We start from the raw sequence: 17,091 nt of genomic DNA on the forward strand, positions 1-17,091 counted from the left end.
TAAGAAATATTTAAAAAAAGTAAAAATGTGATTGGTATTACCCATAAGAGGTCAAATACCGATAATCAAGAAACATAAACGACTGATCGGAATTACCCCACTCCATGGGGTAACACCGATCACCGATTTTTATTTATTTATTTCAATATTATCAACTACTTACGATTCTTTGTTACGTCAAATAAAAGCTAAAGAACCATTAATCTTATATATTTAATTTCGTAAGTACTACGTAAATAACGCTGGACGTATCGGAAAGAAACCTTAAAAAATGATCGGAATTACCCCATTTGACGGTACTTGCTTTTTCATCCATATACACCTTAGCAGCCTATTAACCAATGTAGACCAACAGGTCCTACTTAACTACCGACTCAAAACTAATACAGGAATGTACACTGCTTTTGTTTCCAGTGAAGTGCTTCCAGTACAGTGAGCCGTAGGGATAACTGCTTTTGTTTTTCAGTATAGGAATAAGAACTGTACACAAGGTTTTCATCATATCTTTGCATAAAAGACAATGTGGTGAGTACAAAACACTGACTCTAGCTCAGAAGGTCAAAGTTATAAATGTAGAGGAAAAGAGTTCAAAGGAAAAGGCACGGATCGCAAAGGATTTTGGCATTCTGCCAAACATACTATCCACTTATCTAAAAAATAATGTCATTATTTTGAACAGTTGGGCTGTGATACTGTTCATTCAAATATTTTTCTGAAACTTTCAGATTTAAATTAACCTAGTTCTGTTGTACTTCATAAATATTATTACAGTAATTAGTGCTTTTAACATCACATGCTGTTGACAATACTGGGGAATAATTCAATGGTTCTTCACAGAAAATTTACAATAGCTCTTTCCTTTTTTAAATACAAATTACATTGCACTTCAGCTACATTTTAACTCTGATGTTCCATTATTATAGTAAAAGCATTTAATAAGTTATTTATTCCTACCGGATGCTTTGGATCTCCTTGTCACGCTGATCCATGAGTGCCAGCAAACGTTCCCGCTCTTGTTCTTGCTCTCGCTTAATCTCCTGTTTAGATCTGACAGCTTCATTGAGCTGTTCATGAAGTTTCTCCACCTCTGCTTGCAATCGTTCAGCTTCCATTTTCTTGGCTTGGAAGCGGGTTGTTTCATCAGCCAGCTCTTGACGCAGTCTTTGAGATATTAACCGTTCGCTTGACAGCTCCTGTAGTCAAACAAACACCTTTTACTTCATACTTTAAATTTGACAAATACAATGGAGAATTAAAATAATATGAACAGAACAAAAACGGTAACCGTTTTCCATATTTATAGGGTAATAATACACAAAATACAGCTTAACCCTACAACCAATAAACGTCGCTATCGCAACATATTTCCGTGTAGCTCTACCGCTAAAGTCACCATCGCGACGCATTATGTAAGCGCTTACTAATCTCGCGATAGTTCCTTTATTGTCAATGTACTGACCAGATATTATACACCACTTTAAAGAGGAAAGTCTGTTTATAATTATAACAAATCGGTAAAGTAATTTAGAATTATGGAGAAAATTGGCATACGCATGGAAAAAGAACATATTGCAGGCAGCCATCTTCTTTTTTTGTGGTTGCCTAGCATGTGTTTCCATGGTATTTGCATATACAGTAAAATGAGTGAATTGTTACGAAGCAGTGAAATTCCTGACTGTATTAGATTTAGAAGGCGAAGAAGATAGTGATGTCCTTGTGGAAGAAGGAAATGATGATTCTGACGTCAGCTGGTACACCTCCCAGAAAAGAAATGCGCTTGTGACCTGCGTGTTCAACTGCAGAAAAAATCATGTAGCCATTTCTCGTGCCCAGGATGTAATTGTGGTGTTCATTAACACTTCTATCATAAATTAGAAGATTACTGGAGACCCATGAAGGCAGGAAGAAATAGAATCCACCCTGAAGATGCCGAGGATGAGGCCAACTAAGCGGTCTCTGTTTTGGAGTGATGTGCATTTATTACATTATTCAGTCCTTATTTTTTTATTTCTTTTACCTTTAGAACTGTTTAGGATAGTGAAAAGTGTATATATTCTTGATCAACATAAAATGGAGCACATTTTGTATATAATATAACAGTGATAAAGCTGGGTTTTTTTTACCTCTGTGTTTCCTAGAACTTCGTGGACAGGTTTTTTTTTCCTTTTGTGTGGAATATTTCATCAATACACCCTTAAAAAACTAAATTGGTGACTTAGATTACTTACTATATTTTTCTATATATTTTTCTGAATAAAATGACATGTAATGTTAATTATTAGTTAAATATTTTCTTTTGTGCGATTTTATGAAAAGTTGCTTGCAAAACTCCCAGAAATGGTTAGTGGTTGGAGGTAATATAGGGGTAAAATTGTTAAGAATTTTTTTGCATGTATTTTAAATAGGAAGAAATGGCTTAATTTCATGTTCATTTTAATCTTAGTTACTCTATTGGCAGCAATTTTTATCCAATTTCAGCTCTTAAAAGTTACATTACAACTTACATTCGCTACCTTGGCTTTTTACGACATTGTGACCTATCGCATATTGTTTAAAATTGTGCTTATTGCTCACTTTTAATAATGCAACAATACAGCAACATTTGTAAACATGACAGCATTGTATGATGCAACAATGCAATGTTTGTTTTAGCATTAAGACTGTACTTATTATTTTGTACTTGTCTTCAGTTCAGTAAGTTGTTGATTTTTTTTTTTTTTAAGTCGCGCCGACACAGTTAGGTTTTATGGCAACGATGGAACAGGAAAGGGCTAGAGCCCCAGCATTTGCCTGGTGTGAAAATGGGAAACGACGGAAAACCATCTTCAGGGCTGCCGCCAGTGGAGTTCAAACCCATTATCTCCCAAATACTGGATACTGGCCGCGCTTAAGCGACTGCAGCTATCGAGCTTGGTAGTAAGAAGTTTGAGACAGGTAAGAAAGCCAACATAAATGATGTGTTAGACCAAACAGCATCATCCAGGAATTTAGCATGGTTATAACACAAGTTTCAAAACTTGCAGTTGTTCGTTACACTAAAAAAAACTACAACCAACAGAGAGGCCGTAAGAAAACATGGATTGGACAAATCTAATGTCTGGCACTGGACTGCTTCAGGAAAAAAAAAAAAAAAAAAAGCAATCATAACAAGAAAGTCATTCAGGAATCAAAATGTGATAAAAGATAGAAGAGAATTAAGGTACAGCCTGGTGTGAAAATGGGACATACAAAACCCCCTTCAGGCCTGCCGACAGTGAGGTTCAAACCCACTATCTCCCAAATGCAGGCTCACAGCTGCGCGCCCCTAACCGCTCAGCCAACTCACTTGGAGATTTCTCACTTGATAGTCGAACTGGACTCTTTTTTTGAATCCAACTGGTGATCTCAGCATAGAACGGTTATCCTGCATAGCAGTACTACAAGATATTGGAAGGGATCCACTTCTTCCAGCTGTACTCCGTCCAGCATGATGTGTGCCTATGCCTTTTGTCCACTGACTGTCATAACCACAATTTTCATGCAACTTATTTTTAGTCCAAAATGTTGGAAATGGACATTTCACACATTTCGTTCCTCCTGTACTCTTTCTGTATAGCATCAGATTACTGCATCATCTCACACCACACATAACACTATACTCCACCACAATAACACTCAGTTACCTACACATGGCAGATGCCGCCCACCCTCATAGAAGGGTCTGCCTTACAAGGGCTGCACTCGGCTAGAAATAGCCACACGAAATAAAACAAAAAAACTGCATCATCTGCAAATGTGAATGTCTTGCTATCATGATCGTTACAGTAACATTTAACTCTCTTTTCACAGTAATAAACAGTAGGAGTGACAGGACACAATTCTGGCAGTGTTTGTACAGTATTTGCACTCTTCTGATAAGAGTTTCTGTCACATTTTTCTGTCTTAAGCATTCCCAAAATATGTCCCCGGGCACACTATAATAAGCCTTTTCAATATCATGGAAGACAAAGATAATACCTCTGAATATCTGCCAGTGCCTTTCCATGCACAAAAATGAAGTCTGTAGTTGATCTGTTCCCTCTAAAACAGGGCCATCCAAACAGCGCTCCAAGCCAGTGCTCCGAGCGCTTTGGGGTAGGTAGTGGTGGGAGAAGCTTGGCTGGCTGAGCGAGCGGTCTGCCCGCCGCGCCGAAGAGAGCAGTCGATCTATCAGTCGTAGTCTAGTCTACAATGACTCTATACATACAGTGTAGTGTCACTGTAGTCTAGTCCAATGCGCTTTGTTAACAGCGTGTAACTAACTAAATCAGTTTCGCAGTTGTGATGGCTGAACATCATACAAAAAAAAAAAAAGGAGTGGTGAAGCAGCAGCCTTCAAAGCAGAATGGGAAATTTCATTTTTCTGTACAGCTTATAAAGGGCATGCCAAATTTTTAGTGTGCCACCGAGATTTAATGTGTTTTAAAAAAGCACAATTTGGAACGGCACTACAGTGCCAACCACAGGGATGATTACGGTAATTTGACAGACGCCAGTCTCCAATTGAAGTTAGAAGAATTGAAAGAAAATTTCAAGCAGCACAGTTCTGTAAATATTATTGTTTTAATTTTTAAATGCTTGTTTACAAATGGGAATGAAGAAATGATTGAATTATCTGAAAAATACAAAAATTGTGACTTGCCGTATTTTTGTCTGACAGATGATTGAGGAGAGCGAGGTTGGTGGACCCATTTTACGAACAAGCTACAAATGTTCGCCGCGAATTGCCAAAGCTGGGAAACCCTTCACAGAAGGGAATGTAATCAAGGAGTGCCTAATGGATGCGGCGGCATGTATTTGTCCTATGGAGCTAGTTGAGAAATTTGATAAAATCTCTCTTTCTCCACAAACTGTGGCTCGCAGAATAGACGACATGTCCGTTGATATGGAACAGCAATTAATGGAGAAGGCAGCAAATTTTGTATCATTTTCCATCGCCCTCGACGAATCAGCCGACATTGCGGACAAAGCTCAGCTCATTATTTTCATTTGAGGGGTGGATGACGATCTTGGGGTTACCGAGGATTTCCTAGACTTGGTGGCTCTCAAAGACACCACTATCGGTTTCGATATTTTCCAAGCAGTGGAGGGTGTTTTTGAGTCAATGGGATTACAATGGGAGCGGTTGACGAGTGTAACGACGGATGGAGCTCCTGCTTTACGTGGTCTACGCACGGGGTTCCTCAGCTAGGTAAAATTAAACATGGCTGAGAGCGGTAGTACCCTAATGGCGGCGATCCAGTGCTTTATACACCAGGAAGCAATCTGTGCAAAAGTCGCCAAGCTTAAAGACATAATGGGAACAGTTGTGCGAATGGTAAATTTTATTTGCTCCCATGAACTCACGCACCGTCAATTCAAAGAGTACTGGGCGAGTTGGCCGTGCGGTTAGGGGCGCGCAGCTGTGAGCTCGCAATCGCGAGACAATGGGTTCGAACTCCACTGTCGGCAGCCCTGAAGATGGTTTTTTGTGGTTTCCCCTTTTCACACCAGGCAAATGCTGGGTTGTACCTTAATTATACCTTAATTAAGGCCACGGCTGCTTCCATCCCATTCCTGGGCCTTTCTTCTCCCATCGTCGCCATAAGACCTATCTCTGTCGGTGCGACGTAAAGCAAGTAACAAAAGAAAAAAAATCAGAGTTCTTGGATGACATCGAAGCGGAGTATCCGGATATCCCGTACCATGCAGTAGTAAGATGTCTGAGCCACGCGAAGTGCTTCATCGAGCTTTTTGCTTGCGGAATGCAACAGATACCTTTTATGACATGAAAGGGTGGCCCGAAGTTCTTTTGCGTGATCCTAAGTGGGTGGCGGACTTGGCCTCTTTAAGTGACTTGACTGCTCATCTGAATACTTTGAACACTTCGCTTCAGAGCGACAAGCACATTATCTCCGATTTGGTGGAAAAAATCAAGCGTTCGAAAGAAAATTGATTTTGTGGGAAAACCAATTGCGTGCAAGGAACACAGGACATTTTCCATTGCTTGAAACAGTGAAATACGGTGTCGACTTTGATGAGTATTTGCAGGTAATTCGCCAATTACAAAAAGAGTTTGAAAAGAGATTTTCAGAATACAGAACTCCAAGCGGTGTTAGATGTATTTGTTCGACCATTTTCTCTTAGTGCAGACAGTGCTCCACAGCTATTTCAATTAGAGTTGCTTAAACTGCAGTGCAATGTTCGTATTAAAGACCGCTTTGTAATGTCACGAGGTTTAGAAGGATTTTGCAGCGGCTTTCCGCAAGAAGAATACCCCCTTTTGTATAAACATGCATGTAAAGTTCTGTCAATGTTCGGCTCAACGTGCATTTTTTAGTGTTCCTTTCGGTTCTTAAGTTTACCAAAAGTAAACATCGTGCAACGATAAGCGATAGAAACTTGCGCAATTGTTTAAGAATAGCTGTGTCCAGAAATATTGTAGGCCTACTCAATTTGGAGATGATTATTTGCTCCAAAAGTAAAAGCTCGTGAAAACGACTGACCAAAAGTCACTCAATGTCTGTACTATCTGTTCATATCGGTAAAACGTTGTTGAATTTTCCTCTCAGAAATGTTCAAATTTCAGTTTTGAATAAATCACATTGCTGTATTCTTTACTTAGCACTTGATTTTGTTTCCTGCATAATCCTTGCATCGGAGTACCTTTCGATTTGTAGATGCGGTATATTTTTACGGCAAAATAGCCCTATCAATATGATGTCAACAAACCCACAAAAGCCGTCGGACGCAAGACTGTACGTACGTATCTGGTCAGCGCGGTCCGAACATCATCTGTCTCAGGTCTCCTCGCTGCCACACTGTAGTGGTGGTAGGGGAAGGAGCGCTAGTCTGACTGCCCAGTGCTCCCCGAGCGCGGGCGCGCTCTCAGAGCGCAATGGCTGGATGGCCCTGCTCTAAAACATACTACTCATCTTCTAGTTGCGGTTCAGTAACAGTCATTCGTCTGAGATTAATTATATTTTTTCATGATCCTCAATCCATATGAAAGGAGGATAATTACCTCTATGGTTGCTGTACATCCTTCAGCTTCCCTTCTTGAAAAGTGGGACTATAATTCCTTTGGTACACTCATCTGGAACTTCTTCCTTTTTCCAGATGGTATTGAGCACCGTGAAGAGCCAGTGAAGTCCAGGAACTCCAGTTGCTTTAATCATATTTGCATTTACCTCACCTATACCTGCAGATTTTCCTTCGTCCACGCGGTTTAGAGCAATTTCAACTTCCTCTCACGTCAGTTGTGGTTCGCTCTCTTCATCTACATTTCCATTTTCAGCCATAAGATGTTCAAAAATTGTCCCTGTGTCTCAGCATCTCTCTTACCACTTCAGGCTTCCACACAATTATTCCATCTTCCTTCTCCAGAGATTTAATTGCCACGCTGGTCTTTCTTTTAGTTCTTACAACATTGTTTACATCTATTACGTCTACTAGATTTTTTTTTGTTTGTTTGTAAATTCTGTCCAGATTTTTTTCTTTTTCAGATTTAATTTTCTTTTAGCTCAGAGTTTTAGGTTTCTATATATATGGCCAAAGTTCTCTAATCTTACCTTCATTCCTTCTTGCTTTTTTGACTCTCTTTATTTATTTATTTTTGTTCCATATTTCTATCTTTGATGGCTTTTTTGGACAGTAACATTTCACCACAAAGTTTCTTTTTCCTTCACTTCTGTTGATGTTTTACCAACAATACCAGTGGCTGAAATAACTAGAACTTTCTTAAAGTTGTCCCATTCTTCTTGAGCTGTTCCTATTATGCTTTGTTGGATTGGGTTACAGATCTTCTGCTGGTATTCATTTCCCTTTTCAGGATTTCCTAGTTCCCAAACCCTGACCTTCGGTATAGCAGTTGAGGCTTTCACGGCTGGGGGTCATGAACAATGTATTTTCCAGGCTTATTCCACAGAGATTTTTGTAGCCATCAACGTAATTCAGAACCCTTGAGGATGCCGAATGCAGTCTTTGTAAAACGCTGGGACCATCATATGCTCCTGGACAATGGCTTACAAGCCCAGACAATACAGACATTGTTCTTGATCTTTAGCCTACAGTCTATTCCTGAACTTTTAAATTTTAATGCCCCTGAGGGTGGCCAATAGTAGCCTGTGATCACCAACTAAGTTTTCACTTGGCAGCACTTTAACATCTAAAATAAGTGTCTGATATTAAGTAGTCAATGAGGGATTTATGCTCTCCATCCCAACTGCATATGGTGATTTTGTGGCTAAGTTGTTTGGTGAAATAGGTGTCTTTTATAATGAGGCAGTTCCTCGTGCAGAAATCCAGGAGGCTTGTACCTTCAGAGTTCTTATTCCCGAACCTATTAAGAGTGATGAATTTTCATATCCACTCCTGTCAGTACTAACTTGGGCACTGACATCCTCTTCTACATGGACAGGACTTCTTCGAGGAAAGCATCCTTCTCTTCCTGGCTGCATCCAGTTTGAAATGCATATAGCTGAATAAAGGTCAAGGTCTCTTTATTTATTTTTTGTCATTTTATGGTTCTTCCACTGACATACTCTATGTCTGATGCTGCAATAGATACTTTTATTGACAATAAATACTGCTCCTTTTCATGCTTCTTTCTAACTGCCATGTCAATGAAGCTTTCCTGAGTAGAGTAATTTCGTACCTGTTCCCTTCCTATTGATATCGCTCAGTCCTAGGATCTCGATATTCTTTTCTACATGAGATCCTCCAGTTCTTCACATTTACCACTCAGGGTTATGATGATTAAGGTCCCAATCCTTGTTGAACATCTTTTCTGGTTGGTTTTCTCTCAACAAAATTCTGTTTATCTTCAGGCTGTCAGCCATCGTTCCTAGTGGTACACTGCAGAGGTGTTGTCTATATTTAGGTATCTGCTATTCAATAAAGGCTCATTTTATTGTTGAAAGCAAGTTGACAGTGTTTGCTGCTGTTTTACTGGGCCTAATGTAGACAAAGATTTACTGTCAGAATTAACTTCCCTGGCATTTGGCAATCCCTACCACAAAAGTAAGGCAGCAGCGTATTGATGAATTTGTATCATTTCTGACACAAAGACTTCACCAAACCTCCTAAGGAAAAATTTCTCCACCCATAGCGTTGTTTCTCCCTTAGTTTGTCAGGTTTGGTATTGGTCGACTGACCCTCAACCAGACAGCAGGTACTGTAGTACAGTTTAGTGCCACATATGTTAGCAGTATTTATCTGTGTGATTAAAATGAGTGTAAATTCCACTGAAGAAATTCTTGAATTAGATCAAATCATACAAAATCATTCTTCTTGAGTTGTTCCTATTATGCTTTGGGGGATTTGGGGACAGATCTTCTGCTGGTATTCATTTCCCTTTTCAGGATTTCCTAGTTCCCAAACCCTGACCTTCGGTATAGCAGTTGAGGCTTTCACGGCTTGGGGTTATGAACAATGTATTTTCCAGGCTTATTCCACAGAAATTTTCGTAACCATCAACGTAATTCAGAACCCTTGAAGGTAGGTGACACAGCTGATGATGAACGGGATGAAGAAGACAAATCAGCTGAACTGCTTCCCAAGCAGCAATATGATCTATCAGCGATGCAAATGTGACAATGTATCAGTGCTTTTGATGACCTTGACATGCCAGTGAAAAATAATAAGTTATTTACAGAAAAATGGAAAGACAAGATGAAGCTGAGTTGGGAAAGATCAGTTTGGCTTCAGAAGAAATGTAGGAACACGTGAAGCAATCCTGACTTTACATGTGATCTTGGAGGATCAAATCAATTTAGTCTTGAAAAGACTAATTTTCAAACCATACTCATTGCACCTATTTTTATGATAGGATCATGGCCAGCCAAGGTGGAAACTAGTCCCTAGATTAAATGTAACGTAAACATTGCATAATATAGTATTGAAAAGGTGGACCATTATGACATAAGTTTAGTAATTACTGTGACCTATTTTTATGTTCCAAGATATTATACTGCAGGCTTTCGGCTCAAAATGCCATTAAGACCAAGTCGTCAGAATTGGCCAGACTGATTACTACATTTCCACCCAACTGAATCCCTCCCCACCATTTTATATCTTTCAGCAGATGATCCATGTAAACTATAAATAACAAAGGTGTCTAACCCGTATAATACCCTGAACCAAGAACTCATTCTGCCATCAATTCTCACTGCAGCCCAATTGTCAACATACATACCTTTGACTGATTTTAATAATCTACCCTTAATCACATAGTCCTCCAGTATGGCTAACATCTTTTCCCTCTGTCATATGCTTTCTCTACTAGATTTTTTTTTTTTTTTTTGCTAGTGGCTTTACGTCGCACTGACACAGATAGGTCTTATGACGATGATGGGACAGGAAAGGCCCAGGAATGGGAAGGAAGCGACCGTGGCATTAATTAAGGTACAGCCCCAGCATTTGCCTGATGTGAAAATGGGAAACCACAAAAAACCATCTTCAGGGCTGCCGACAGTGGGATTCGAACCCACTATCTCCCGGATGCAAGCTCACAGCGGTGCGCCCCTAACTGCATGGCTAACTTGCCCGGTTTTCTGTAGATCTACGAAGCATAACTGTCTATTCCTTCCATAGCATTTTTCAATTACCTGGTACGTACTGAAAATCTGATCCTGATAGCCCCTCTGTGGTCTGACACTGCACTGGTTTTCATCCAACTTACTCTCAACCACTTATCACACCCTCCCTTCCAAGATACCAGTGAACATTTTGCCTGGTATATTGACCAATGAGATTCCTCGATAGTTGTTGCAATCCTTCCTGTTCCCTTGCTTACAGATAGATGCAATTACTGCTTTATCCAATCAGAAGGCACCTTACTGACACTCTATGCTAATCTTATTACTCTATGAAGCCATTTCATCCCTGCCTTCCCACTATATTTCACCATTTCAGGTCTAATTTCATCTAAGGTTAAGTTATAAGAAGTTTCCCACCTTCCAATACTTATCAATTTCTATATAATAGTTTTATTAATTACATAATATAAACCAGCTTAATCTCTAGGACGTTTCGTTCCGATTATGGAACATCTTCAGCTAAAAGATTTGACAAAACGGCAAGACAATTAAAACACATTGATAGTTATGATGATACAATAGCTAAAAGATTTGACAAAATGGCACGAAAATTAAAAAACATATGATAGTTATGATGATAAAATAAAATGTTCATTCATGTTGGTTAAAAAAGTCAACAAGTCAGTATCCAAGCTACGATGTCACTCAATGCTTCATAAAACTGTGAACTTCATCCTCCTGTGCACCCCACACAAGGAATACACTGAGACAATTCTCATCCTAATTCTTCCAACTGCCAAATCTACCCACATCATTAGCTCATTTACATGCCTAACAGAATTGTGTGCAATAGTATTCTTGCTGACCAACCGTACCTCACACTCTGCCCTTCACTTTTTTGCTAGACTGATCACTACATTTCCACCCAACTGAATCCCTCCCCGCCACTTTATATATCTCTCAGCAGATGATCCATGTAAACTATGAACAACAAAGGTGAAAGAGTACAACCTTGTCTAACCCCTGTAATACCCTGAACCAAGAACTCATTCTGCCATCAATTCTCACTGCAGCCCAATTGTCAACATACATACCTTTGACTGATTTTATTAATCTACCCTTAATCACATAGTCCTCCAGTATGGCTAACATCTTTTCCCTCTCTCATATGCTTTCTCTAGAGCTTCTTTCTTTCTTTCTTTCTTTCTTTCTTTTTTTTTATTTTTTATGCTAGTGGCTTTACGTCGCAGCGACACAGATGGGTCTTATGGCGATGATGGGAGAGGAAAGGCCTAGGAATGGGAAGGAAGCGGCCATGGTCTTAATTAAGGTACAGCCCCAGCATTTGCCTGGTGTGAAAATTGGTAACCACGGAAAACCATCTTCAGGGCTGCCGACAGTGGGATTCGAACCCACTACCTCCTGGATGCGAGCTCACAGCTGCCCTTCACTTTTTAACACCCATCAAATACACTTTATAATCTCCTATCTCTTCCTCGTTATCTCCTCTTACCCGAATATCATTTACTCCTAACACATTCAGGTGCAATCATCAGGAAGATGAATACTGACATTCTGCGAGTTAGAGTGTGAAATGTTAGAAGTTTGAGTCATTGTGGTAGATTGGAGAATCTGATAGGTTAGTGATTCGGAAGAGGGAAATGGACAGACTAAAGTTAGATGTAGTTAGTAGTGAAGTATGTTCACAGGAAGAACAGGATATTTGTTCAGGTGACTACAGAATTGTCAACACAACATGGGAAATGCAGGAGCTGGTGTAATAATGAATGAGAAAATAGGAAAATAGGGCACTGGGTAAGTTATTATGACCAGAAATGTGAACGAATTATTGTAGTCAAGACAGACATCAAACCAATGCCCACCACAATAGTGCATGTCTATATGTCAACTAGTACAGCAGATGCAGATGAAGAAGAAATCGGAAGAATATATGTAAAAGAAGAAGAGAAACTAATTGTGATGGGAGACTGGAATGCAGTGGTAGGCCAAGGAAGAGAAGGTAATGCCGTAGAAGAATTTGGACTGGGTCAAAGGAACGAAATAGAAAGTCGGCTGGTTGAATTCTGAGCTGATCAGAATTTAGTCCTTACTAATACTAGGTTCAAACACCACAAACGATGGCTGTATACATGGACGAGACCTGGAGACATGTTAGAAAAAAAAGGTAAGACCAAGTAAGACAAGCAGAGAACTCAGGAGACCTGTTTGACGAATGGCAAAAATACAAGAATGCAAAAAATTAGGAGGGCAGAAAAGAATACAGGCGATTAAAGAATGAGGTATATAGAAAGTGCGGGGTAGCTAAGGAAGAATGGCTGAAAGAGAAGTGCAAGGATGTTGAAGGTTGCAAGGATGTTGAAGGTTGCATGGTTGTAGGAGAGATAGATGCTGCATAACCGAAAATCATGGAAAACTAGAGGTATGAATATTAAGAGCTCAGATGGAAAACCACTTCCAGGAAAGGAAGACAAGGCAGAAAGATGGCCAAAACATATTCAACAATTGTATCATAGGAAAGAAGTAGATGATAAGGTTTTGGAAAAGAAGAGGCTGTTGATATCGATGAAATGAGGCCCCTGGAATTGTTGACATACCCTCAGAATTATTGAATGACTTAGGAGAAGCCAGCATGGTGAGGCGTACGTAAGATGTATGATACAGGAGAAGTGCCATCTGATTTTAGACAGAATGCTATTATACCTTTTCCCTAGAAAGGAGATGCTGAAAGTATGAAAACTACCGTATTTCACGGCATAATCGTCGCCCTTTTTATACCAAAATTTTCGAAAAAAATTGTAGGGTGCGACCATTATACGATGCATATTTAATACCAGTATTTGTATTACTCAAAAAATGTATTTATAACTAAATTGTATTTGATACAAATTTAAGATGCACGTAATACTCGCATTTATACATCAAAATAATTAAAATAGTCTAATACAAAATTCATAATTTTTCGCAACAATTCGGCGAACGTTTTTCCAATCTGAAATTAAAAATGAACGTATTAAGTTAATTTGTCATTAATTTGAGTATTAAAGTTAAAATATTACACTTGCAAAAAATTATCGCTTTGTTGTGAAATGCGGACTTACCGGTACGCAATTTATTCCAAATCTTCGGTGTCGCTATCGCAGGTTTCGCTATCTGATGCGCCGTCCTCGCCTCTGTTAATACCAGTATCAGATTCTTCGTCTCCCCGCCACACTGCGTCATCTTCGGAACCGTCTAGTGCATTCGAAATCCCAGTCCTTTTGAAGCTCTTGGAGACTAGTTCAGGTGGTATAAGATCCCAACTCTTCTTCACCCACGAGCATAACAAGTCCAAGGGTGGACGCCTGATATTTCCGGCGGGCGTCAATTGCTGATCGCCGCTCATCATCCACTCGTTGTAAAATCGATGTAAGTGGTCTTTAAAGGGTTTATTAACACATACCGTACGTCTAGAGGCTGCAAAGCAGATGTTAGGCCACCAGGAATGACTATCTGTCGTGTCTTATTTGTAGTGAGAATTTGCTTCACTTTGTTCACGAGGTGACCTCGGAAACTATCTAAAACAAGCAGAGCTGGTTGTTTTAGTAGTGCACCAGGTCTTCTATTCCACACAGTTTTAACCCAGTCCAGCATGAGTTCTACGTCCATCCAACCCTTTGGTTGCACTCGTACATGAATTCCACGGGGAAACTGTATATTCTTAGGCATCGTTTTCCTCTTGAAAATGATGTAAGGCGGCAACTTTCTCCCGTCAGCTGTAATGGCTAGCATTGCCGTGCATCGCAACTTCTCACTACCGCTGGTTTTCATTAATACACTCCGTGATCCTTTTAGCGCAATAGTGCTGTTGCGAGGCATATCAAAAAAGATTGGAGTCCGATCGGCATTACCGATTTGAGAAAGCAAGTACGAAGTTTCCTTGCGCAAACGTATGACAAATCGGTGAACATTTACAATCTTGTCCGTGTAATCAGCAGGCAACTTTTGGCTTAGTGTTGTTCTCCTTCGCACTGACAGATTGTGTCGTCGCATGAACCCCTTAATCCACCCACGAGTCGCCTTAAACTGAGTTACCGGTATGTTGTGTTTGCGCGCTACCCCCTGTCCCTTAATTTGCAACATTTCATATGATACACTGCAGCCAATGTTACGTATTTCACTGACGTACCTAAACACTTCTTCGTCAATTATAGGAAACTTCCCTGTTTTAGGACCTCTAAACGCGCGTCTAAAAGGGTTTGTGCTTTTTTAGCTTGTTTTTTTACTTTCCGCCAGTCACGCACCAACTTTTCACTCACAGAAAATTTTCTTTCTGCAGCTCTGTTCCCGTGCTGTTCAGCGAAGGCAATTACGCTTAGCTTGAAGCCCGCAGAATAGTTTCTATATTTACCCATAATCGCTTATAAATGCTTCACACGTTAATGTTTTGCGATATAAATGACTTTCCGTAATTGTTCACTATTAAAACAAATTATTTCTGGAAACACCCAAAACACAAATTAAAAACTTAAATTCTCACGCACACATGTCTACAGTAATCACGTAAATCTGAAACAAATAAATGCATCTGTGATCTGTCCATTCCAGAGCAGCCAATACTGTTAGGCAGCAAGGAAGCATGCAACAATTTATCAATTTAGCTCGTTGGTTGCGACACACTACTGCGCTGATATAGATGTTGATTCCCATAGGGAATCTGAAATATTTGTCCTGAATGAGCAAATTTATAATACCAATATAAATGGTCCGTTATTGGACATTATAAATTTTCCAGCCAGCTCATTCTTGGTTGCCAGCGTTTCGCCCTCGTGTGCTAGGGTGGGCTCATCAGTTGGTACCTAGCACACCTACCAATACGCTGGCTAGTGCATACCGTGGAGGCCACTGCGTAGGCTAACTGGAGCCACCGGCAGTGCCAATGCACTAAGAGACTTTGTCTCATCACTAAAAATTGATGCCTACTTGGCCATCAGATGATATAGATGTTGATTCCCATAGGGAATCTGAAATATTTGTCCTGAATGAGCAAATTTATAATACCAATATAAATGGTCCGTTGGCCATCATCTGATGGCCAAGTAGGCATCAATTTTTAGTGATGAGACAAAGTCTCTTAGTGCATTGGCACTGCCGGTGGCTCCAGTTAGCCTACGCAGTGGCCTCCACGGTATGCACTAGCCAGCGTATTGGTAGGTGTGCTAGGTACCAACTGATGAGCCCACCCTAGCACACGAGGGCGAAACGCTGGCAACCAAGAATGAGCTGGCTGGAAAATTTATAATGTCCAATAACGGACCATTTATATTGGTATTATAAATTTGCTCATTCAGGACAAATATTTCAGATTCCCTATGGGAATCAACATCTATATCATCTGATGGCCAAGTAGGCATCAATTTTTAGTGATGAGACAAAGTCTCTTAGTGCACTGGCACTGCCGGTGGCTCCAGTTAGCCTACGCAGTGGCCTCCACGGTATGCACTAGCCAGCGTATTGGTAGGTGTGCTAGGTATCAACTGATGAGCCCACCCTAGCATACGAGGGCGAAACGCTGGCAACCAAGAATGAGCTGGCTGGAAAATTTATAATGTCCAATAACGGACCATTTATATTGGTATTATAAATTTGCTCATTCAGGACAAATATTTCAGATTCCCTATGGGAATCAACATCTATATCATCTGATGGCCAAGTAGGCATCAATTTTTAGTGATGAGACAAAGTCTCTTAGTGCATTGGCACTGCCGGTGGCTCCAGTTAGCCTACGCAGTGGCCTCCACGGTATGCACTAGCCAGCGTATTGGTAGGTGTGCTAGGTACCAACTGATGAGCCCACCCTAGCACACGAGGGCGAAACGCTGGCAACCAAGAATGAGCTGGCTGGAAAATTTATAATGTCCAATAACGGACCATTTATATTGGTATTATAAATTTGCTCATTCAGGACAAATATTTCAGATTCCCTATGGGAATCAACATCTATATCATCTGATGGCCAAGTAGGCATCAATTTTTAGTGATGAGACAAAGTCTCTTAGTGCATTGGCACTGCCGGTGGCTCCCGTTAGCCTACGCAGTGGCCTCCACGGTATGCACTAGCCAGCGTATTGGTAGGTGTGCTAGGTACCAACTGATGAGCCCACCCTAGCACACGAGGGCGAAACGCTGGCAACCAAGAATGAGCTGGCTGGAAAATTTATAATGTCCAATAACGGACCATTTATATTGGTATTATAAATTTGCTCATTCAGGACAAATATTTCAGATTTCCTATGGGAATCAACATCTATATCATCTGATGGCCAAGTAGGCATCAATTTTTAGTGATGAGACAAAGTCTCTTAGTGCATTGGCACTGCCGGTGGCTCCAGTTAGCCTACGCAGTGGCCTCCACGGTATGCACTAGCCAGCGTATTGGTAGGTGTGCTAGGTACTAACTGATGAGCCCACCCTAGCACACGAGGGCGAAACGCTGGCAACCAAGAATGAGCTGGCTGGAAAATTTTACACTACTGCGCTTGCGCAAAGCTCGCAAACC

The 17,091-nt window shown here is 40.4% G+C and overlaps 1 protein-coding gene across 1 annotated transcript in view; it reads right to left on the bottom strand.

The window, feature by feature from the left end:
- LOC136875543 (leucine-rich repeat-containing protein 45) overlaps positions 1-17,091 on the bottom strand; it is a 143,255-nt gene that overhangs the window by 13,409 nt on the left and 112,755 nt on the right. The window contains exon 10 of the mRNA XM_067149094.2: positions 955-1,193. Within this exon, the coding sequence (XP_067005195.2) occupies positions 955-1,193 (239 nt within the window). The remainder of the gene's footprint in view (positions 1-954; positions 1,194-17,091) is intronic.

The sequence above is a fragment of the Anabrus simplex genome, chromosome 6 (assembly GCF_040414725.1).
Source record: "Anabrus simplex isolate iqAnaSimp1 chromosome 6, ASM4041472v1, whole genome shotgun sequence".
Classification (NCBI taxonomy): domain Eukaryota; kingdom Metazoa; phylum Arthropoda; class Insecta; order Orthoptera; family Tettigoniidae; genus Anabrus; species Anabrus simplex.